The sequence below is a fragment of the Salmo salar genome, chromosome 03 (genome assembly GCF_965601325.2).
Source record: "Salmo salar chromosome 03, fSalSal1, whole genome shotgun sequence".
NCBI classification, from domain to species: Eukaryota; Metazoa; Chordata; class Actinopteri; order Salmoniformes; family Salmonidae; genus Salmo; species Salmo salar.
Window position 1 is genome coordinate 68,557,865 of NC_138293.1, and position 22,572 is coordinate 68,580,436.

The 22,572-nt window shown below is 45.4% G+C and overlaps 1 protein-coding gene across 5 annotated transcripts in view; it reads left to right on the top strand.

Moving 5' to 3' along the window:
• Nucleotides 1-21,456, top strand: part of LOC106601229 (trinucleotide repeat-containing gene 6B protein) — a 31,110-nt gene extending 9,654 nt beyond the window's left edge. For 4 of the 5 annotated variants that reach the window (XM_045715149.2, XM_045715148.2, XM_014193271.3 and 1 more), the window contains exons 9-21: nucleotides 5,138-5,296; nucleotides 5,544-5,678; nucleotides 10,972-11,121; nucleotides 11,340-11,438; nucleotides 11,634-11,829; nucleotides 12,143-12,298; nucleotides 12,429-12,596; nucleotides 12,717-12,860; nucleotides 18,200-18,292; nucleotides 18,453-18,668; nucleotides 18,861-18,931; nucleotides 19,283-19,422; nucleotides 19,668-21,456. In XM_045715149.2, coding sequence (XP_045571105.1) covers nucleotides 5,138-5,296; nucleotides 5,544-5,678; nucleotides 10,972-11,121; nucleotides 11,340-11,438; nucleotides 11,634-11,829; nucleotides 12,143-12,298; nucleotides 12,429-12,596; nucleotides 12,717-12,860; nucleotides 18,200-18,292; nucleotides 18,453-18,668; nucleotides 18,861-18,931; nucleotides 19,283-19,422; nucleotides 19,668-20,223 — 2,283 coding nt within the window. In that variant the 3' untranslated portion in view covers nucleotides 20,224-21,456. Of the gene's footprint in view, nucleotides 1-5,137; nucleotides 5,297-5,543; nucleotides 5,679-10,971; nucleotides 11,122-11,339; nucleotides 11,439-11,633; nucleotides 11,830-12,142; nucleotides 12,299-12,428; nucleotides 12,597-12,716; nucleotides 12,861-13,377; nucleotides 13,458-13,773; nucleotides 15,795-18,199; nucleotides 18,293-18,452; nucleotides 18,669-18,860; nucleotides 18,932-19,282; nucleotides 19,423-19,667 lie in introns of those variants that run through there. The other variant, XM_082971405.1, reaches the window with a different exon arrangement.
• Nucleotides 21,457-22,572: the final 1,116 nt, after the last annotated feature.

Genomic DNA, 22,572 nt, shown 5'->3' on the forward strand with positions numbered 1-22,572 from the left:
TACCAACCTGCCCTCCAAATACACCTCTGCTGTCTTCAACCAGGATCTCAGCGATCACTGCCTCATTGCTTACTTCGGTAATGGGTCTGCGGTCAAACGACCACCCCTCATCACTGTCAAACGCTCCCGAAAACACTTCAGCGAGCAGACCTTTCTAATCATCCTGGCCCGGGTATCCTGGAAGGCTATTGACCTCATTCCGTCAGTAGAAGATGCCTGGTTATTCTTTAAAAGTGCTTTTCTCACAATCTTAAATAAGCATGCCCCATTCAAAAAATGTAGAACCAGGAACCGATATAGCCTGTGGTTCGCTCCAGATCTGACTGCTCTTGACCAGCACGAAAACATCCTGTGGCGTACGGCATTAGCATCAAATAGCCCCCGCGATATGCAACTTTTCAGGGAAGATAGGAACCAATATACACAATCAGTTAGGAAAGCAAAGGCTAGCTTTTTCAAACAGAAATTTGCATCCTGCAGCACAAACTCCAAAAAGTTCTGGAACACTGTAAAGTCCATGGAGAATAAGAGCACCTCCGCCCAGCTGCCCACTGCACTGAGGCTAGGAAACACTGTCACCACCGATAAATCCACAATAATTGAGAATTTCAATAAGCATTTTTCTACGGCTGGCCATGCTTTCCACCTGGCCACCCCTACCCTGGTCAACACCCCTGCACCACCCACAGCAACTTGCCCAAGCCTCCCCCATTTCTCCGTCACCCAAATCCAGATAGCTGATGTTCTGAAAGAGCTGCAAAATCTGGACCCCTACAAATCAGCCGGGCTAGACAACCTGGACCCTCTCTAAAATTATCAGCCGAAATTGTTGGAACCTCTATTACTAGCCTGTTAAACCTCTCTTTCGTATCATCTGAGATCCCCAAAGATTGGAAAGCTGCTGCGGTCATCCCCCTCTTCAAAGGGGGAGGCACTCTAGACCCAAACTGCAAAAGACCTATCAATCTGGTTTGCGAGCTGGTCATGGGTGCACCTCAGCCACGCTCAAGGTCCTAAAAGATATCATAACCACCATCAATAAAAGACAATACTGTGCAGCTGTATTCATCGACCTGGCCAAGGCTTTCGACTCTGTCAATCACCACATTCTTATCGGCAGACTCAACAGCCTTGGTTTCTCAAATGACTGCCTTGCCTGGTTCACCTACTACTTCTCTGATAGAGTTCAGTGTGTCAAATTGAGGCCCTGTTGTCCAGACCTCTGGCAGTCTCTATGGGGGTGCCACAGGGTTCAATTCTCGGGCCAACTCTTTTCTCTGTATACATCAATGATGTCGCTCTTGCTGCTGGTGATTCTCTGATCCACCTCTACGCAAACGACACCATTCTGTATATTTCTGGACCTTCTTTGGACACTGTTAACTAACCTCCAGACGAGCTTCAATGCCGTACAACTCTCATTCTGTGGCTTCCAAATGCTCTTAAATGCAAGTAAAACTAAATGCATCCTCTTCAACCGATCGCTGCCCGCCTGACCGACCAGCATCACTACTCTGGACGGTTCTGACATAGAATATGTGGATAACTACAAATACCTAGGTGTCTGCTTAGACTGTAAACTCTCCTTCCAGACTCACATTAAGCATCTCCAGTCCAAACTTAAATCTAGAATCGGCTTCCTATTTCGCAACAAAGCATCCTTCACTCATACTGCCAAACATACCCTCGTAAAACTGACTATCCTACCGATCCTTGACTTCGGCGATGTCATTTACAAAATAGCCTCCAACACTCTACTCTGCAAATTGGATGCAGTCTATCACAGTGCCATCCGTTTTGTCACCAGAGCCCCATATACTACCCACCACTGCGACCTGTATGCTCTTGGTGGCTGGCCCTCGCTTCATATTCGTCGCCAAACCCACTGGCTCCAGGTCATCTATAAGTCTATGCTAGGTAAAGCCCCGTCTTATCTCAGCTCACTGGTCACCATAGCAGCACCCACCCGTAGCATGCGCTCCAGCAGGTATATTTCACTGGTCACTCCCAAAGCCAATTCCTCATTTGGCCGCCTTTCCTTCCAGTTCTTTGCTGCCAATGACTGGAACGAATTGCAAAAAGCTGGAGACCCATATTTCCCTCACTAACTTTAAGCACCAGCTGTCAGAGCAGCTCACATATCATTGCACCTGTATATAGCCCATCTGTAAATATCCCATCCAACTACCTCATCCCCATACTGTTATTTATTTTTTTGTTCCTTTGCACCCTAGTATTTCTACTTGCACATTCATCTTTTGCACATCTATCGCTCCAGTGTTTAATTTCTAAATTGTAATTATTTTGCCACTATGGCCTATTTATTGCTTGCCTCCCTTACCTCATTTGCACACTCTGTATATAGACTTTAACTCTATTGTATTATTGACTGTATGCTTGTTTATTCCATGTGTAACTCTGTGTTGTGTCGCTTTGCTTTATCTCGGCCAGGTCGCAGTTGTAAATGAGAACTTGTTCTCAACTAGCCTACCTGGTTAAATAAAGGTGAAATAAAGAACATGCATCTCTCACTTTGATCTCAAACCAACCCCATTTGCTCATGACCGCTCATGCTGTAAACACAGTCCAGTTCAAAGTAAATGGCACAGATCCATATATGGCAATGGTCTATTTGCATATAGAGCTACTGCAGCGCTGATATGTTTATGCCGCACCGGACTGTGTAGCGTACGGGCTGAGTAGTGAGTGTCAATGCAATAGAATTCTACTCCGATGCGTTCTGCCTACATAAACATTTCTTGCGTAGTTTTTGTTTCGGTATGCTACATTGAAAGTGGCTAATATTGCATTGATTCGATCACAATTGCCACAGTAAAGGGATAAGTTGATGGTGTTAACAAGAAACTCTAGAACAGTGGTCACCAACCTTTTCTGAGTGAAAATGAAAGCTGAGACCTACTGCTCAGATTTTTTTTTTTACCTACCTAAAACAACCTATGCAACATTAACCAGTTGAAAACAGTACTGTAGCGATCAGGTTTGTGCAGTAAGCTATAGGCCCAATACGTTATCACCACATATTAGCTTTGCTTGAATTGCCCTGCCAATGCATTTTTGTTCAGGCCATTTTAAAAAATGTATATATTTATTTTTCAAAGTTTGAGGTAGGCTATATGATCACACTGGTAATAGAGCCGTTGTTGTATTACTTGTGAGACATAGCTGCGTGAGCATACATTTAAATAATTCGTTTTTTATTTTACTGTTCTTATGGGGCCGGCATCTGATGTTCAGTCTCAGCGGAGGGAGGGAGCAGCATACAGAGACTGCCTCTTAACACCCCTCCGTTCTCCCTTTCCTTCACTGACCAAAAAGGGACACAGTCTTCCAGCTGATTGCAAAACTCGAGTTGCACCGCATTATTGGACAAATTCATGTTACTCCTATGAACAGAGAAAGGGAAATATTCCTCTATTAAAATGACCCAAGCCGCTATTAATAACGCAACTCTCTATAGATACTTCCCTACTCATTCATTACTGCTGCAGTGCATGTTGTAGCACTGAGTGGAAATGGGATGAACTCTCATTTCATGGCTTTTAAAAGTGTTGACAGCGCTGAGTTAAACTTGAACCCACTCAGTAAATCTCTGCTGTATTCGTTGGGTCTCTCTAGTCATGGTTTTGAAAACTCACAGTATCAATTTTGCTGTAGCTTCCTTTTATGCCTGCTACGTTACTGCAGACACGGTCATCTGAGCCATCCGATTGGCCAGTGGTAGACCTATAGTGCACTTGATTTGCTCTCTGGGCCCACCGGGAAGCCAGAGATTGTGCCTTAAGACACACGAAATGGTTAAAAATGGCAACAGTTCACCTACCCGGCGCACAGGGCAGCTGAATTGGGTGCGCCTACCGCCAACAGTGGTAAAAATAGGAACACATTGCTTTATCGTTAGGTTTTTATTTGGCGTTCGACTAGGAATCCCTTCACGATCAACTGATCGATCATGATTGACCGGTTGGTGACCACTGAACTTTCTAGAGCAGTGAAGCTCAATCTTATGCATCTCTCTGTGGGTTGATATTTCTGTGCGGCAGTCCCGGGGAGCTGTGTGGAATGCGTGCAGTTTAGAGGGACCATTGGTTAGCACTGCTTGAGTCAGCCAGTTGCTGTCAACACCTAGCTTACAGCTACATTAAAGTAAACCAAATTTTGGCAACAATTTACGGCTGAGTAAGCTACCAAAGTCAAAGAGCCAAGGAGAGGACTTCAGAGGGAGAGTCTGCATGCTAATCCAATAGTGTGGTAAATCCACATTGAATTTACATGGTTTATCTCATCACTGCTGACACTCGATGTACCAGTAGGAAATCGAGCAGAGATGGTAAACTGGATTTAGTCACGGGACGATTTTTTTTTTTTTTTCTTGAGTGGACGGTCTGGGGGGCCTGAACATAATTACAAATAATTTGTAGACTGCAAATTATCCACGATAAGCCCAAACCCATATGTTTGACTAAAACAATGCTTACATTTTTATACAATCACATGTCTTTTTATAATGCTTGGGAATACTTGGAACAGATTTCCAAAATTAAAAATCACTTAACTTATTTATTGGTGTTTTTACAGTCTTATGCCCCAACAATGAACCAATAAAAAATAAAAAAAACTATTTTTTGCACACAGAACTTGGCCCAAATAAGGCCACCAGTTGGGGAACCCTGAAATGGAGCTTGCAGGCTTCACAAATAACGCTCGGCACAACACCTGGTTTCATTCCAAATCCTGCCTTCCACTGGTTATACTAAGCCATTGAAGTCCTCCGGGATGAAATGAGCACTGCATACAGTAGATGTGCGCACGGTTCCCATACTCCACCAAACACACAGGAGTAGAGGCGTTGCAGCTTTTGGCATGAATTTATATGGTTTCTTATTAGTGGATGCACATAGTATCTCACCATGATTTGGAATGTAATTACATGCTAGCTTGGCTAGTAGCTAACGTTAGCCAACTGGAACTAGCTAGGTAGCATAGATTCTCAAGATGATGTTCTGAAAATGTTTTAAAAAATGGTAAAACATAACCGTGTTTGTAGTAATGGTTAACCAGATCATGACTAAGTCTTTGATCACTCTGTAAAAACTCAAGCTTCCGACTCTTTTAATAGGGCGAGGACTTGAGTCTTGATAAAAAGTTGGAAGGAGATAAGAGAGGGATGAATGACTACAGCGGTGAAATGCGGAGAGGAGGAAGAGGTGGCGGAGGCTACCGTATGCCCAGTTCCAAAGACATGGGGCCTGGAGACATGGGGCCTTACAGTGACAAGGTAAGAGAGTCATACTCCTGTCAAAGGGTTCAAGGTGTCCTTGAAGCTGTGCTAAGCAATGTTTGCATGGTCCGTCGATTGGCCTAGGTGGAGGAGGCTAGATATGTTGACCCTATCATTAGCTAGCCAGCTAACATCAACTAGCTTTTTTTGTCAACTAACTTTATAGATATTTTCCTTTTCTCAGCTCTCACTGTTCCTTTTTATAATTTCATATTTAACTGTACTCTTCTGTATATCGTTCCAGATGGGTGGTCATGGTTTATTTGGTGGCAGCGGTGGGATGCCTCAGTCTCGGGGAATGCGCCAGTCTGGGATGCATCCCATGAACCCCTCCCAAGGGTTACGCGGACAAGTCCCTCATCAATTCTTGTCTGCGCAGGTACGTTGCCTGTGTTGTTCCACGTTGTGTAATAGCAGGTGCTCCAAAAGTCAATAACAATATACACTGCTCAAAAAAATAAAGGGAACACTTAAACAACACATCCTAGATCTGAATGAAATAAATAATCTTATTAAATACTTTTTTCTTTACATAGTTGAATGTGCTGACAACAAAATCACACAAAAATAATCAATGGAAATCCAATTGATCAACCCATGGAGGTCTGGATTTGGAGTCACACTCAAAATTAAAGTGGAAAACCACACTACAGGCTGATCCAACTTTGATGTAATGTCCTTAAAACAAGTCAAAATGAGGCTCAGTAGTGTGTGTGGCCTCCACGTGCCTGTATGACCTCCCTACAACGCCTGGGCATGCTCCTGATGAGGTGGCGGATGGTCTCCTGAGGGATCTCCTCCCAGACCTGGACTAAAGCATCCGCCAACTCCTGGACAGTGTGGTGCAACATGGCGTTGATGGATGGAGCGAGACATGATGTCCCAGATGTGCTCAATTGGATTCAGGTCTGGGGAACAGGCGGGCCAGTCCATAGCATCAATGCCTTCCTCTTGCAGGAACTGCTGACACACCCCAGCCACATGAGGTCTAGCATTGTCTTGCATTAGGAGGAACCCAGGGCCAACCGCACCAGCATATGGTCTTACAAGGGGTCTGAGGATCTCATCTCGGTACCTAATGGCAGTCAGGCTACCTCTGGCGAGCACATGGAGGGCTGTGCGGCCCCCCCAAAGAAATGCCACCCCACACCATGACTGACCCACCGCCAAACCGGTCATGCTGGAGGATGTTGCAGGCAGCAGAACGTTCTCCACGGCGTCTCCAGACTCTGTCACATGTGCTCAGTGTGAACCTGCTTTCATCTGTGAAGAGCACAGGGCGCCAGTGGCGAATTTGCCAATCTTGGTGTTCTCTGGCAAATGCCAAACGTCCTGCACGGTGTTGGGCTGTAAGCACAACCCCCACCTGTGGACGTCGGGCCCTCATACCACCCTCATGGAGTCTGTTTCTGACCGTTTGAGCAGACACATGCACATTTGTGGCCTGCTGGAGGTCATTTTGCAGGGCTCTGGCAGTGCTCCTCCTTGCACAAAGGCGGAGGTAGCGGTCCTGCTGCTGGGTTGTTGCCCTCCTACGGCCTCCTCCACGTCTCCTGATGTACTGGCCTGTCTCCTGGTAGCGCCTCCATGCTCTGGACACTACGCTGACAGACACAGCAAACCTTCTTGCCACAGCTCGCATTGATGTGCCATCCTGGATGAGCTGCACTACCTGAGCCACTTGTGTGGGTTGTAGACTCCGTCTCATGCTACCACTAGAGTGAAAGCACCGCCAGCATTCAAAAGTGACCAAAACATCAGCCTGGAAGCATAGGAACTGAGAAGTGGTCTGTGGTCTCCACCTGCAGAACCACTCCTTTATTGGGGGTGTCTTGCTTATTGCCTATAATTTCCACCTGTTGTCTATTCCATTTGCACAACAGCATGTGAAATTTATTGTCAATCAGTGTTGCTTCCTAAGTGGACAGTTTGATTTCACAGAAGTGTGATTGACTTGGAGTTACATTGTGTTGTTTAAGTGTTCCCTTTATTTTTTGGAGCAGTATATTTTCTAGCTTGTCTTTAGATTACCATTTTGGAATGTTGGCCAGGTTGTCTAACAAAACTCTACATTCTATATTTACATTTACATTTAAGTCATTTAGCAGACGCTCTTATCCAGAGCGACTTACAAAATGGTGCATTCACCTTATGATATCCAGTGGAACAACCACTTTACAATAGTGCATCTAAATCTTTTAAGGGGGGGGGGGGGGGGGGGGGTTAGAAGGATTACTTTATCCTATCCTAGGTATTCCTTAAAGAGGTGGGGTTTCAGGTGTCTCCGGAAGGTGGTGATTGACTCCGCTGTCCTGGCGTCGTGAGGGAGCTTGTTCCACCATTGGGGTGCCAGAGCAGCGAACAGTTTTGACTGGGCTGAGCGGGAACTGTGCTTCCTCAGAGGTAGGGGGGCCAGCAGGCCAGTGGTGGATGAACGCAGTGCCCTTGTTTGGGTGTAGGGCCTGATCAGAGCCTGAAGGTATGGAGGTGCCGTTCCCTTCACAGCTCCGTAGGCAATCACCATGGTCTTGTAGCGGATGCGAGCTTCAACTGGAAGCCAGTGGAGAGAGCGGAGGAGCGGGGTGACGTGAGAGAACTTGGGAAGGTTGAACACCAGACGGGCTGCGGCGTTCTGGATGAGTTGTAGGGGTTTAATGGCACAGGCAGGGAGCCCAGCCAACAGCGAGTTGCAGTAATCCAGACGGGAGATGACAAGTGCCTGGATTAGGACCTGCGCCGCTTCCTGTGTGAGGCAGGGTCGTACTCTATGAATGTTGTAGAGCATGAACCTACAGGATCGGGTCACCGCCTTGATGTTAGTGGAGAACGACAGGGTGTTGTCCAGGATCACGCCAAGGTTCTTAGCACTCTGGGAGGAGGACACAAGGGAGTTGTCAACCGTGATGGCGAGATCATGGAACGGGCAGTCCTTCCCCGGGAGGAAGAGCAGCTCCGTCTTGCCGAGGTTCAGCTTGAGCTGGTGATCCGTCATCCACACTGATATGTCTGACAGACATGCAGAGATGCGATTCGCCGCCTGGTTATCAGAAGGGGGAAAGGAGAAGATTAATTGTGTGTCGTCTGCATAGCAATGATAGGAGAGACCATGTGAGGATATGACAGAGCCAAGTGACTTGGTGTATAGCGAGAATAGGAGAGGGCCTAGAACAGAGCCCTGGGGGACACCAGTGGTGAGAGCGCATGGTGCGGAGACAGAATCTCGTCACGCCAACTGGTAGGAGCGACCTGTCAGGTAGGACGCAATCCAAGCGTGGGCCGCGCCGGAGATGCCCAACTCGGAGAGGGTGGAGAGGAGGATCTGATGGTTCACAGTATCAAAGGCAGCAGATAGGTCTAGAAGGATGAGAGCAGAGGAGAGAGAGTTAGCTTTAGCAGTGCGGAGAGCCTCCGTGACACAGAGAAGAGCAGTCTCAGTTGAATGCCCAGTCTTGAAACCTGACTGATTAGGATCAAGAAGGTCATTCTGAGAGAGATAGCAGGAGAGCTGGCCAAGGACGGCACGTTCAAGAGTTTTGGAGAGAAAAGAAAGAAGGGATACTGGTCTGTTGTTGTTGACATCGGAGGGATCGAGTGTAGGGTTTTTCAGAAGGGGTGCAACTCTCGCTCTCTTGAAGACGGAAGGGACGTAGCCAGCGGTCAAGGATGAGTTGATGAGCGAGGTGAGGAAGGGTAGAAGGTCTCCGGAAATGGTCTGGATAAGAGAGGAGGGGATAGGGTCAAGTGGGCAGGTTGTTGGGCGGCCGGCCGTCACAAGACGCGAGATTTCATCTGGAGAGAGAGGGGAGAAAGAGGTCAAAGCACAGGGTAGGGCAGTGTGAGCAGGACCAGCAGTGTCGTTTGACTTAGCAAACGAGGATCGGATATCGTCAACCTTCTTTTCAAAATGGTTGACGAAGTCATCCGCAGAGAGGGAGGAGGGGGGAGGGGGGGGGAGGATTCAGGAGGGAGGAGAAGGTAGCAAAGAGCTTCCTAGGGTTAGAGGCAGATGCTTGGAATTTAGAGTGGTAGAAAGTGGCTTTAGCAGCAGAGACAGAAGAGGAGAATGTAGAGAGGAGTGAGTGAAAGGATGCCAGGTCCGCAGGGAGGCGAGTTTTCCTCCATTTCCGCTCGGCTGCCCGGAGCCCTGTTCTGTGAGCTCGTAGTGAGTCGTCGAGCCACGGAGCAGGAGGGGAGGACCGAGCCGGCCTGGAGGATAGGGGACAGAGAAAATCAAAGGATGCAGAAAGGGAGGAGAGGAGGGTTGAGGAGGCAGAATCAGGAGATAGGTTGGAGAAGGTTTGAGCAGAGGGAAGAGATGATAGGATGGAAGAGGAGAGAGTAGCGGGAGAGAGAGAGCGAAGGTTGGGACGGCGCAATACCATCCGAGTAGGGGCAGAGTGAGAAGTGTTGGATGAGAGCAAGAGGGAAAAGGATACAAGGTAGTGGTCGGAGATTTGGAGGGGAGTTGCAATGAGATTAGTGGAAGAACAGCATCTAGTAAAGATGAGGTCAAGCGTATTGCCTGCCTTGTGAGTAGGGGGGGAAGGTGAGAGGGTGAGGTCAAAAGAGGAGAGGAGTGGAAAGAAGGAGGCAGAGAGGAATGAGTCAAAGGTAGACGTGGGGAGGTTAAAGTCACCCAGAACTGTGAGAGGTGAGCCATCCTCAGGAAAGGAACTTATCAAGGCGTCAAGCTCATTGATGAACTCTCCAAGGGAACCTGGAGGGCGATAAATGATAAGGATGTTAAGCTTGAAAGGGCTGGTAACTGTGACAGCATGGAATTCAAATGAGGAGATAGACAGATGGGTCAGGGGAGAAAGAGAGAATGTCCACTTGGGAGAGATGAGGATTCCAGTGCCACCACCCCGCTGGCTCGATGCTCTAGGGGTATGCGAGAACACGTGGGCAGACGAAGAGAGAGCAGTAGGAGTAGCAGTGTTATCTGTGGTAATCCATGTTTCCGTCAGCGCCAGGAAGTCTAGGGACTGGAGGGTAGCATAGGCTGAGATGAACTCAGCCTTGTTGGCTGCAGACCGGCAGTTCCAGAGGCTGCCGGAGACCTGGAACTCCACGTGGGTCGTGCGCGCTGGGACCACCAGGTTAGAGTGGCAGCGGCCACGCGGTGTGAAGCGTTTGTATGGCCTGTGCAGAGAGGAGAGAACAGGGATAGACAGACACATAGTTGACAAGCTACAGAAGTGTTGTTTCTTGTATTATTGTCTCCTGTGTCTTTAGAGAACTGTTTCACTTTGATATCCTTTTTCTTCTGTCCTAATTTTCTCTTTCTTTTCTTCTGTTAACTAGATATTCTTTGTTGTTCTTCGTTAGCTAGCTAGCTTCTTCCAAAAGAGTCCCTAGCAACTGCTTAGCACCTGGTAAACATTTCAGCTAGCTAAGATAACTACAATTTTATGAAAAATAGTTATTTTTCAAAAGCCTATCTTTGTTTGTTGCTTGTTTTTTCTCCTATTCAGTCTTGCAGTTTTCTTTTGCTTTTTCCGATGTACTTCACTCTAAAAACCATGTAAATTTCAATATTTGTAGGAGCTCATTTTTCAGCTGCTGCTGCTCAAATTGGAGTTCCGGAAAATAATATATCCAGAGAGCATTTTTTTTCTTTCTCCAGTGTCCACAATGCTAATACACATGGTGATGCTTTTTTCACGTCACAGGTGCCGGGCCCCATGCTAAAGCAGATACCCTCTCCTGGCAGCAGTGTTGGAGGAGTAGGTGTCGGAGGAGGGGTGTTCCCACCTCAGCTCTCACCACAGCAACTTGCCGTGCTTAGTAACATTTACCCTCATGTGCAGCAATTCCACCTGGTAAATATCGTCTCCGCCTCGGTGTTGTGGTTCAGGCCGTCTGAACCATTTATCACAATTTTCTAAATTGCTCAGTAATTCAAATAATCTTGTATTGATTGGATATCAAGTAATTGCAACTGTAAAACTGCTACTACACTAGCTCTCTCAGTGGAATAGAATAGTAAAACTACTTTGTGCCTGCCAACTCCATACCTTCCTCCCCCCCCCCCCCCCAGGCTTGTCAGCTCCTTCTGCAGCAGCAACAGCAGCAGCAGCTCCTGCAGAACCAGAGGAAGTTGCCTCAGCCTATACGCCAGCAGACTGATCCACAGCAGGTACTGAACGTCCCATAGTAGTGTAGTGCCTTATCACTATACCTATAGCAGTTCGGACTAATTTAAATATTAGATGCAATAGTTGTGCTAGACTTTCAGTATGTAGTAGCTTTCTAGCCAGCTTGTCTTTAGTCTCTTGATGCAGTGTTTGTGTACATATTTTTCTATCTTTTCTCTTACCCTATGTCTCCATAGCTGGCTAGAATCATGGCTATTCTGCAACAACAGAGACAGCAACAACAGGGAGTGGTAGGCGGAGGCAGTGGGAGCTCCAAACTGTCTCCATCTCTTGGAGGGGCACCAAAACAGCCGATGGCAGACTCGATGCCCCACCCTGGTATGGGTGGGCCCTTGTCAGATCTTCATGCCAAAACACAGGGGATGTACTCTGGTAAGTTGCTTAGGTTTGGTCTTCGTTATTATCTCTCTGACACATCTCAGTCCAATCTGTCAGTTTAGAGCAGTCTACTCAGTATGACGTCAAAGGCAAACCATTACTAAATCATATCCAACTAATTTGTGTAAACAGTAGCTCGTATATCACTGTTGCGTGACGAAAGTCTTTCATTTAAATCACCTAGCAGCTATTCCGTGATGTTCGATTTCAGGGGGATTACACTGGCCCAAGTTTTATCAACACAGCCATCTTTGCTCATGACTGCATTGAATGAACCATCTGACCATGTTTTTTTCTGGTATCTCAGGTCTTGCTCCCGGAGGCAATCTGTCTGGGCTGGAGCTGGGCTCCATGGTGGGGGGGGTTAAGGATGGAGGAGGAGGGCAGCAGTCCCGCTTCAAATGGATGATGGAGGGTCACTCTCCGGCCCCCTCCCCCCCAGATACAGCCCATCACAAGAATGGTGAGTCATTAAAATCCAGTTTCTTGCTAATGACATGAATGATCATACCTATATAAAGCCATAAAAGGAAAAGTCATGTCAAACTGACAAATGATTTGTATTTCTGTTTTTGTCTTGTGTGCTATTGCAGGTCCTTTACCCATGGCCATGAAAGTTCGAGAGGGCTCCCCATATTCACAGTATGAGTTGCTCGGGGTTGATGGTTTGGGAATGCCCCCTCAGGGCCCTTCTGACAACTGGCACCGTACCCCTGGAAGCAAGATGGCCACCATGACTGGGACATCCAGCTGGCCCCCAGGTAAGTTGCTTTCAGTACCCCAAGTGCCTAATGCACAATTTTGAAATGCACATGAAAGGTGGCAAAACATGTCAATATTGCCAGGCTCAGTAGTCTTCCCTGTGGTTTCTGCGGTGACAGAGTTCCAGCCTGGAGTGCCCTGGAAAGGCATCCAGAGTGCCGACCCGGAGTCGGACCCGTACATGACCCCTGGCAGTGTACTGGGCTCCCATGGACCCTCCAGCCTCAGTGACTCTGACCACCAGTTACTGCGAGACAATACAGGTACTCACTGTTTAATCACTGCTTCTGTATAAGTATTGAATGAGATTAAACCTATTGGCACACCTTGGGCTGTTGCAGTGACCATATTACTGGCGGTCACGAGGGCAGTCAAACTGCCTGGTGGGAAAAGCATCCTCCATTTGCTATTTAAGTGCATAGATGACATTAAAAAAAATCCCGCTGCCCCTGTTTTGGTACAGGTGCACGACAATGGTCCGTTCTAAATCAAAACAAATTTCACAAAAATATATTATTTAGTATATGTAAAGACAAGATTAAATCAAGAATGGTCTGATGGGGGACAATTAGGGTTGCAAAGGGTCTATAAATGTACAGACATTTTCCATGGGAAGTTGAGCCCTGGAATTTGGGGAATTGTGCTTAAATTCATCAAAAAAGTTTGCTTATAACAGTGAACCTTTTTTTGTAGGATACATATAAGGCAATTGTAGGTCTTGTGGCATATTTTGGTTAAACTACCCCAATTCAATGAAATTGCAACCCTCTGCATGCACAGTGCATTCTTCCATCACATGTACAGCTGATTCTCAAGATCTTGCTACTACACTGTCCGAGCCATGGACTACATGCTTTCTGGTAAGTTTTCATTACATTACTGGGTGGGGTGAATATATTTTATGACATAAATATTTTTTTTAGTAAGTAGTAGCCTAGAGCAAAGTGTTTAAATCATTTCTAACTTGTTAACAATTTCTGCTAGTTCGTTTTTGCTTCCATGTGGGGTTTAGTTTGCTTGAGCCTGCTAACTGAGGAGTGTTAATTCACCTGTTTCCATACATGTTTCATTTTAAAACATTTATCTTACAAAGGAGTTGTTTAATCTAACTGCTTAACTATTTATTTATCTGTACATGGAATTGTATTTGTTTTTATTTACTCCTTTTTTCCCCAGATCTTCACAGGAAAATGCCACGGGCACTATCTGTGTGGAGACATTTCACTGCAGCTAATGTAGAAGGAAAAGCTGTCTACATTTGCAAATACTGTGCCAAATCATATGTGAAGAATACAACAAAGATGCAGAATCATCTGGCCAAGTGCATAAAGTTCCCTCACTGCTCACAAGCAACCTCTGACAAAAGTACCTCTACATCTATTCAAGGTGAAAATGATGAATCAGATACCTTATCGATAGCAACAGCTCATGGTCCTCCTGGAATCAGAAGTTGTTTTGACTCAATGGAGGAACGTATTCAGAGAAATGCTGATGGATGTCTTGCTCGAGCTGTGTATGCAACTGGTTCACCTCTGAGCTCACAGGCAATGTGTATTGGAAGAGATTTCTGAATGTTCTTCGCCCAGCATACACTCCTCCAACCAGACATGCTTTATCTACTCATTTGCTGGATGCAGAGTTCAGCAGAGTTCAAGTGAAGGTCAAGAAAATCATAGAGAAAGCAGACTGTATTGCAATTATCTCTGATGGGTGGTCGAATATTCTTGGGCAAGGAATAATTAACTACATCATCTCCACCCCTTAACCAGTATACTACAAGAGCACAGACACAAGGGACAACAGACACACCGGTCTCTACATTGCAGATGAGCTGAAGGCAGTCATCAATGACCTTGGACCACAGAAGGTATTTGCACTGGTGACCGACAATGCGACGAACATGAAGCATGCCTGTTCTAAAGTGGATGAGTCTTAACCTCACATCACACCCATTGCCTGTGCTGCTCATGCATCGAATCTGCTCCTCAAGGACATCATGGCACTGAAAACAATGGACACACTCTACAAGAGAGCCAAGGAAATGGTTAGGTATGTGAAGGGTCATCAAGTTATAGCAGCAATCTACCTCACCAAGCAAATGGAGAAGAATAAGAGCACCACATTGAAGCTGCCCAGCAACACCCGTTGGGGAGGTGTCGTCATGTTTGACTGTCTCCTGAAGGGGAAGGAGTCTCCAAGAAATGGCCATATCACAGTCTGCCGATATGGACAGCCCCATCAAGAGGATCCTCCTGGATTATGTATTTTGGGAGAGAGTGGTAAGCAGCCTGAAACTCCTGAAACCTATAGCAGTAGCCATTGCGTGGATTGAGGGAGACAATGCCATCCTGTCTGATGTTCGGACTCTGATTGCAGATGTATGAGAAAAAATAGGTACTATGAGGAAAAAATGGGTACTGCCCTGCCCACTTCACTGTTTCTCCAAGCAGAGGAAACCGCAGTTCTGAAATGCATCAAAAAGCGTGAAGACTTCTGCCAGAAGCCCATACACGCCGCAGCATACATGTTGGAGCCCAAGTATGCTGGCAAGAGCATCCGGTCTGGTGCAGAGATCAACAAGGCCTATGGTGTCATCACTACCGTGGCTCGCCACCTTGGCCTGAATGAGGGAAAGATTCTTGGCAGTCTGACGAAGTACACTTCCAAGCAAGGGCTTTGGGATGGAGATGCAATATGGCAGTTGTGCCAACATATCTCATCAGCCACCTGGTGGAAGGGACTTTGTGGATCTGAGGCTCTTTCCCCTGTTGCCTCCACCATCCTGCAAATCCTACCAATATTAGCCTCCTCAGAGCGCAACTGGTCCTTGTTTGGGAACATACACACCAAAGCACGCAACAGGCTGACCAATACAATAGTTGAAAAATTGGTGGCCATCCGGGCAAATTTGAGCCTTTTTGAGCCTGACAATGAGCCATCCTCAAGGTTGGAAAGTGACAGTGAAGATGAGGCCTGAGTCTGTTCAAGAGATGGACATTGAGGAGGTCCAGGGAGAAGACATGGAAAACAACCAAAGCTTTAGTTTCTAGACTATCATTTTACAGATGTATGTTGAAAATGTTTTTGGGAGATGCGATGGATCATTGAGGATCATTCAATAGTCCCTTTTGTTGTTCAGTGAAAACATCCCATGTGAAGAGTCAATTAATTGAATTAAACTTCAATTCGTAACTAAACTTTTGTATTTCTATTGAAAGGATTTAATAATTTACAATTGTCTACTTATGATAAGGTAAGGTTTGTTTCTGTCTACATATGATATGGTAAATGTATCCAATTTTTAAAAAAAGTGTCGTGCCTTTGGTATCTTTAGATTGAAGACTATTTTATCCAATCAATTCTCTGTAATTATTATTACAGAGTTAAACTAATCATGTAAATGTAATTAACTAGGAAGTTGGGGCACCAAGGATAATCTTCAGATTATAAAGTTACAATATCTGCAGAGTTATATTAGGAAAATTATATCTAATCAGTCTTCTAATTAATGAATTATTCTTTACCTCACGTTAGTGTCATTCCAAACGTCGTAAATTGTTGGTTATCTGCACGAACCCAGCCTTTAATATGAATCATCCATACACCAATTGTCTTAATTATTTATTTACTAACTAGCTAAAAAATCACAAATGCATAAACAAACATTAGAAATGGCTACAAGGAAATGATAGGGGAGGTTTCCTAGTGGGCTAAGCCGATATGACGGCTTGGTGGACAAAGGGAAGTGGGTGTGGACTGAAGTGCGGGAAAGACAAAAAGTCACTACACAATTGATAATTATATTAATTGAAATGCTAATCCTTTGCACATGAACGCACACTCATTTGGGAATAATTGCAATCAATATATATTTACTCCCAGTGTGTCATTGTGATCTCTGTTGGAGTCGTCATTCCTTCTGTTGGAAAGTTCATCCGAACGTCCCTTCTTCCCTGAAGTCTTTCGTGGTTAGAATGGATACGTCAGAGTATCATTCAGAAATGTTCTTGTAGATTAGATGTTTTGGCAGTTGTCGGTCTTCGCATCCCAGGTTGACACAATTTCTAGCTGCAGACTAGTAATTAGTATCTAAGATTTGTTTTTAATCTGTCAGGATCGATAGTCTGAGTTTAACCATTTCCTGCCGTGTAGCCAATGCTCCACGTGGTATGGTTAGAAATTCAACAACCATTACAACCTTAGCTTAAACGGAGGTTTTTGTGGTCTCTACTCAAACCTTTGCCCCCTCAGCTGACCGAGGTAGGCATGGTCTGAAGAGGATTTCTTCAGGTGGGGGTTTTATTGGTAACAGTAGAAAAAAGCTGTTCCATGAGCCAGATCATGTCTGCTCATGGCGGCGGGCCAATGGCTTAGTTAAACTTTTTAAAGGGAATACAATTCTCTCACATTAACAGATTAACATAGCATTACATCATTTCACAAATGGTTTCATCTTTACTCATTCATTTTATACAATAATTAGACGCAAACCTCATAACGGAGGCACCTGTATAAACAGAGTTATGGTAATGTGGCTGTATTGTCTTTCATGAGGTCACAAACATGAAACAAAACAGACTGGGTCGCAGCTGGCTTCTCCACCGACTGTTTACACATTCTCCAAAACATGGATATTGTTCTGTGATGTAGAAGAAGTTCCTTTGTTCTACTGAGAGAGAGATTCAATCTCTCTATCTATCTCTATCTCTATCTCTCTCTCTATCTCTCTATCTATCTCTCTCTATCTCTCTCTCTATCTCTCTATATATATATATATATATATATATACATACATGCATACATACTGCATGGCCAGGAGGAGAGTCTCCTCCGGGAATTTACGACCTGAGATAACAGAACCTGTATGTAGGAGAGCGAGAGATGCCACGATCTATACCCAGAAAGGGCCACGTCATGACACATACATTTAAATGGTATTAAAATTCATTTGCATATATTCCCCAAAATGTGCAACCCTCGTGACAATATTAGCCTATCACTTGTGAATGATAAATGATCACTTGTGAAAATGTTTTAATAAGGTTTGTATCACAACTAAAGTGGCCAAATAACTTCTTCAAATTAAGCACATTAATCTGCTTTAAAAGGGGTGTAGAGTCTAACTGGCATACATGAGCAGCGAGGGAGTTCGCATCCCCACAACTGGGGATGCAACAGCACAGGTAGCGGCATTCTCTAATAAGAACAACTTTAAGGTCTAGTCCAATAGTTGAGACTGAGCTGAACCAAAGCTCTGTAAATGGATAATTTATTGAAATTAGGTATGTTTCCCTTGTGTTCTGGGGAACACCACAATCATGGCAGAGTTTGTGTGAGGAGGAAGTGGCTCGCTATTTTGCACATTCCCAGGTTGGAGGTGCGACGGGGGGTGGCCCAGGGCTCGTCAGGAATGCGCATGGTAGCTTGTAGGCTATGTGTGGAAGCCAGGAGATGCTAAATGTGTTCTTTAGTTAACGGTCAATTACTGTGAGACCGACAGTTACTTGATTGTAAGTCACCGGCTGACCAAGTTTCATGACCGCCACGGGCACACCATATGTTGTATTGCAGTATTTCTTGACACATCCTATCTCTGTTGCAGGGCCAAACCCCTCCCTCAACACCTTGCTGCCTTCACCAGGTGCCTGGCCCTACAGTGCCTCAGACAACCCCCTTGGCAATGCACACAGCACAGGTAGTGACATTCTCTAATATATGAACAGCTTTAAGGTCTAGTCTAATATTTGAGAGAATGAGTTGCTAACCAAAGCTCTGTAAATTGATGATATATTGAAATTAGCTGTTTCCCTTGGTCATTTATTTTGGTGTGTTGAAAGTTGTGCTTGTTTCCTCAGCAAAGTATTCTGAGTACAAACCCAGCTGGCCCCCAGAGCCCATCGGACACAATAAGCCGTGGAAGACCAGTCGCGTCAGTTCCCAGCTGCCACGCCCCCCTCCTGGACTGACCAGTCAGAAACAGGCCTCGACATCCCTATGGGGCAGCGGAGCCCCGCGTTTGACCAGGGGCTGGGGAGAGGGCGGGGGCAGTCAAGATTCAAGATTTGGGACAGGTAATATTATATACCTGGATCAACCCTGTAGCGATTTTAACTGTTTCCTGGCCAACTTGATACGAAACCATTTATAGCTGTTGGGTTTTCAGAACTCATTGTAGTAAGATATTTATTAGATACCGGCTTTACAACAGAAAAAAGATTTGAAAGACTACCCTTTGTTTCTGACTGCCTTCTTTCTCTCCGTAGGCTCAGCGTGGAATGATGGTGTGGCCTCCAGAGGCAGCTGCTGGCTACTGCTCAGCAACCTCACCCCTCAGGTACAGATGGAGAGAATTGATAAAGATGTTAGCAGTAGCACCAATGAGCAGGGAGGGAATGAGCAGAAGGATGGGGGGGGGAAGAGGGCCTAGGGATTATGTTGTGGGTGATTTGGAATTTTATGTTTTCTGACCCATTGATGTCATGCGTGACCCAAGTGTAATTGGATTGTGAAGTTGGCTGATCCATTTAATCAATTAAGGATTGCATGAATGACGTTGGCATGAAAGGGCTGCTAAGGGAAAAACAGAATGGGGAAATGCTTAATTCTACTGCCCACCCTTTTACAGTCTCACACTTCCCCACCGCAGACACACTGATATCCCACTAAGTTTTCTGTTCTCCTACAGATTGACGGTTCCACACTACGGACTATCTGTATGCAGCACGGCCCCCTACTGACCTTTCACCTCGGCTTGACCCAGGGCAGCGCCCTGATTCGTTACAGCACACGTCAGGAAGCAGCCAAGGCCCAGGGTGCACTGCACATGTAGGCTACTACCCCTCTACACACTAACAAACACTGTGCTGCTGCCAAGTGTAATGCTAAATGCCTGTAATGAAATACTTACACATTTTCCCTAATGTTAGCTCCATGCAACATGTTTTTTATTTTATTTTACCATTATTTAAGATTATAATGCTGAATTGGAGCCTGATGGCCATTCAGTTAGTACAATTTCTACTACTTCACCTGTTTTACTAAAGGACACTGACATATTTTGTTTTCTACAGGTGTGTTCTGGGGAACACCACAATCCTGGCGGAGTTTGTGAGTGAGGAGGAAGTGGCTCGCTATTTTGTACATTCCCAGGTTGGAGGTGTGGAGGGGGCCAGCCCAGGGGCAGGGGCGGCCCAGGGCTCGTCAGGAACGCACACAGCGGTGGGCAACAGCGGAGGGGGCTCCCCGGGGAGTGAACGAGCAGCAATAGGAGCAGGAAACAATTTGGGTGGAAACAGCGGTGGAGGAGGGGTTCTGGGTAGTGTGGGGCCTTCCAGCTCCGGCTGGCAAAGTTTGGACGGTACGGGCAGCTCTCCAGAGGCCACCTCAGCCCAAGGTCCTGGGCTTGGTATTTTTGCTCAGTGGAGCACCAACGGGGCTGGGAAGGGGGTGGGGGGTGGGGTGGGACGGGTAGAGGCAGGGAGGTCTGGGCTCTGGGGTGGTGTGACCCCAGGTTACTCCAGCAGCACCTTGTGGGGTGCACCCCAAATGGAGGACAGGCACCAAATGGGCAGCCCAGCTGCCCTGTTGCCTGGTGACCTGCTGGGAGGAGGGGCTGACTCCATCTGACACCTTCACATAAGTATATATTTAGACACACTGACACGACATACACTGGGAAACACACACAAATACATATATAAATTACTAAATATAACCACGTAAACACATAACCACGTAAGCAGAAATGTGAGACATGCTTACACACATTCTCATGGCCAGACTTAAGCTATTATATAAACAAATGCAGGGACTGTTAGACGTGTAAGGCCTTTTTCCACAGATGAAGATTTCAACTGCTAGACTTGAACCTGAAAAATTAGTCTGTCGGTCTGAGAGACTGGCTGGATTGCATTGTGCTTAGTAGGTGATTTGATGACAGACTTATATACACATGCACACACCAAATACAAACTAGCCTTCGGACAGATGGGCACTGTAACAGCATTACTCGCGTCATATAGGAAAACTACGTGATGCAGGACAACCTGCAGTTTCCATTCATGTCCCTTATGGAGACTGAATCAAAACATGTGCAAACACACTGCTCTGATTGATGACAACTGTATCTTATTGTGTATGTTAGTTTCTGTTTTGTATGGTGGTTTTTATTTTGAACAGTGGAATACTGAAATGTAATTGTTCCTTTCAAATGCTGACCTCCTACTGTTGTTTTTCTCTCAATCACGTTTGTTACTGTTACTATGATAATTGTTGAAACTCTGGCAGTATGAGGCAACATTGCATTTCTCAGAGAGTGGGATACTGTGTGTGGAATACTCGGTGTGTATGAGTGAGAATGAGACCAAGTGATAAACCCCTGTGTGAATGTGAGGATAATGTAGTGTGCATGTTACTGCCTGTCATGATTAGTGTGCGAGGCTGCTTACAGAAGGTCTAAAAATATGTTTTGAGTGCATTCGGTAAACTGCTGACTGTGTTCAAGAACATTGGCACTAATGCTTTTTTTTTTTTTCTCTCATTTTAAGAATATTTTTTTTGCAGACTTTTTTTTTTTTTTTATTGTCCGAACTGCAATAATAAAACTTTTAATGACACAAAGAGCTGAAGGCATATGTATTAAGAAAAAGGACATGCCAAATCTTATCAAACTGTGGAGTGGTGGGGGGTTGTTTACAAGACACAGAAAAGAGTTACCGTGCGTTTATATGTTTTGTTGTGTATCGTTTTAAATTAAGACAGGCTTTAACACTCCTGTTCAGTGTTTCGTTTTGAGATTTTACAAAGAAATGTATTTAAACAGAACAAGATTACTAATAAAGATGAAAGTATTGGCTTCAACTTGTCTTGTGGTCATTGAGAATTGTCCATCTATACAGAATGGCCTTTTATCCTCAGGTGTCCCAACACCGTTCACACACGGGTTCCTGTGTCCACTCCACGTCACACACACTCAAATAATCCGGTGTCCATCTGCTATGCCATCTTAACCAATCCTATTTACTGTACAAGCCACACAGCCTGTAAGAAGCATGCACTTCTCCAGCGATCTATCATTTGCGGTGCAATTAGTATAACAGTATTGAGTATTTAAATCCTGTATGTGAAAAAACAGAGATGGGCAACTTTGATGGGGGTGGGGGCCACAAAATCTGAACTCGTGGCTGCAGTGGCTAGCGGGTCTGAATACCAACATCCATAGCCAGATGTGCAGTCAGAGCCGGCCCGAGCCAATTGGGGAACTTTGTTGGGCACCCCACCTTGCGAACAAAACATTTTGCCATGGGGCGGGGAATAGATTTTGCAATTTTATAACACAGTTCCTGCAATTTTACCAATTTTGTCATAGAGTGGAGAGAAATGTTTGCAGTTTTGAATATGAGAGTGATTTTGTTAATCGGTAATTTGACCATGATTACTACAAGTTTAGATAGCTGGCTAGACTAATTAACCAATCTAAAAAATGTTAGCTGATTAATTGGGCTAATTGAGTGACTGTCAGTGACTGACGTAACAAAAAAAACTTGCTGCCTTACCAAATTTGGAAATTGCACCATGTGTTCTACTATTCTGACTTTCAACATCAAGTTTAGACCCCAACTGAGTTCCACAAAAGGGGGGGCTGCCAGTTGCCCATCACTGTGCAAAACCATCAGGGTCTAGAGGTACCTTATGGGGACCTCCGCTGTTCTTTCACTTCTGCTGCTTGTGTCTAAACTCCAGGGTGCAGGGCTATGGAGAACCCTTTGGTAATGTGCATGAGGACGAATGTCTGGATGGAATCTTCACTATCTCTAAACCAGAACCATTGCTATTTGTTATGATGGCTCTTGTCTTCACTCTATTATCCTTCATAACAATGTTCATAAGAATCGAATCATCCTGCAAAGGCCTATTCTCTGAATAACTGAACAAAAGCCAACTCTCTATGGTTGCGTTTACACAAGCAGCCCAATT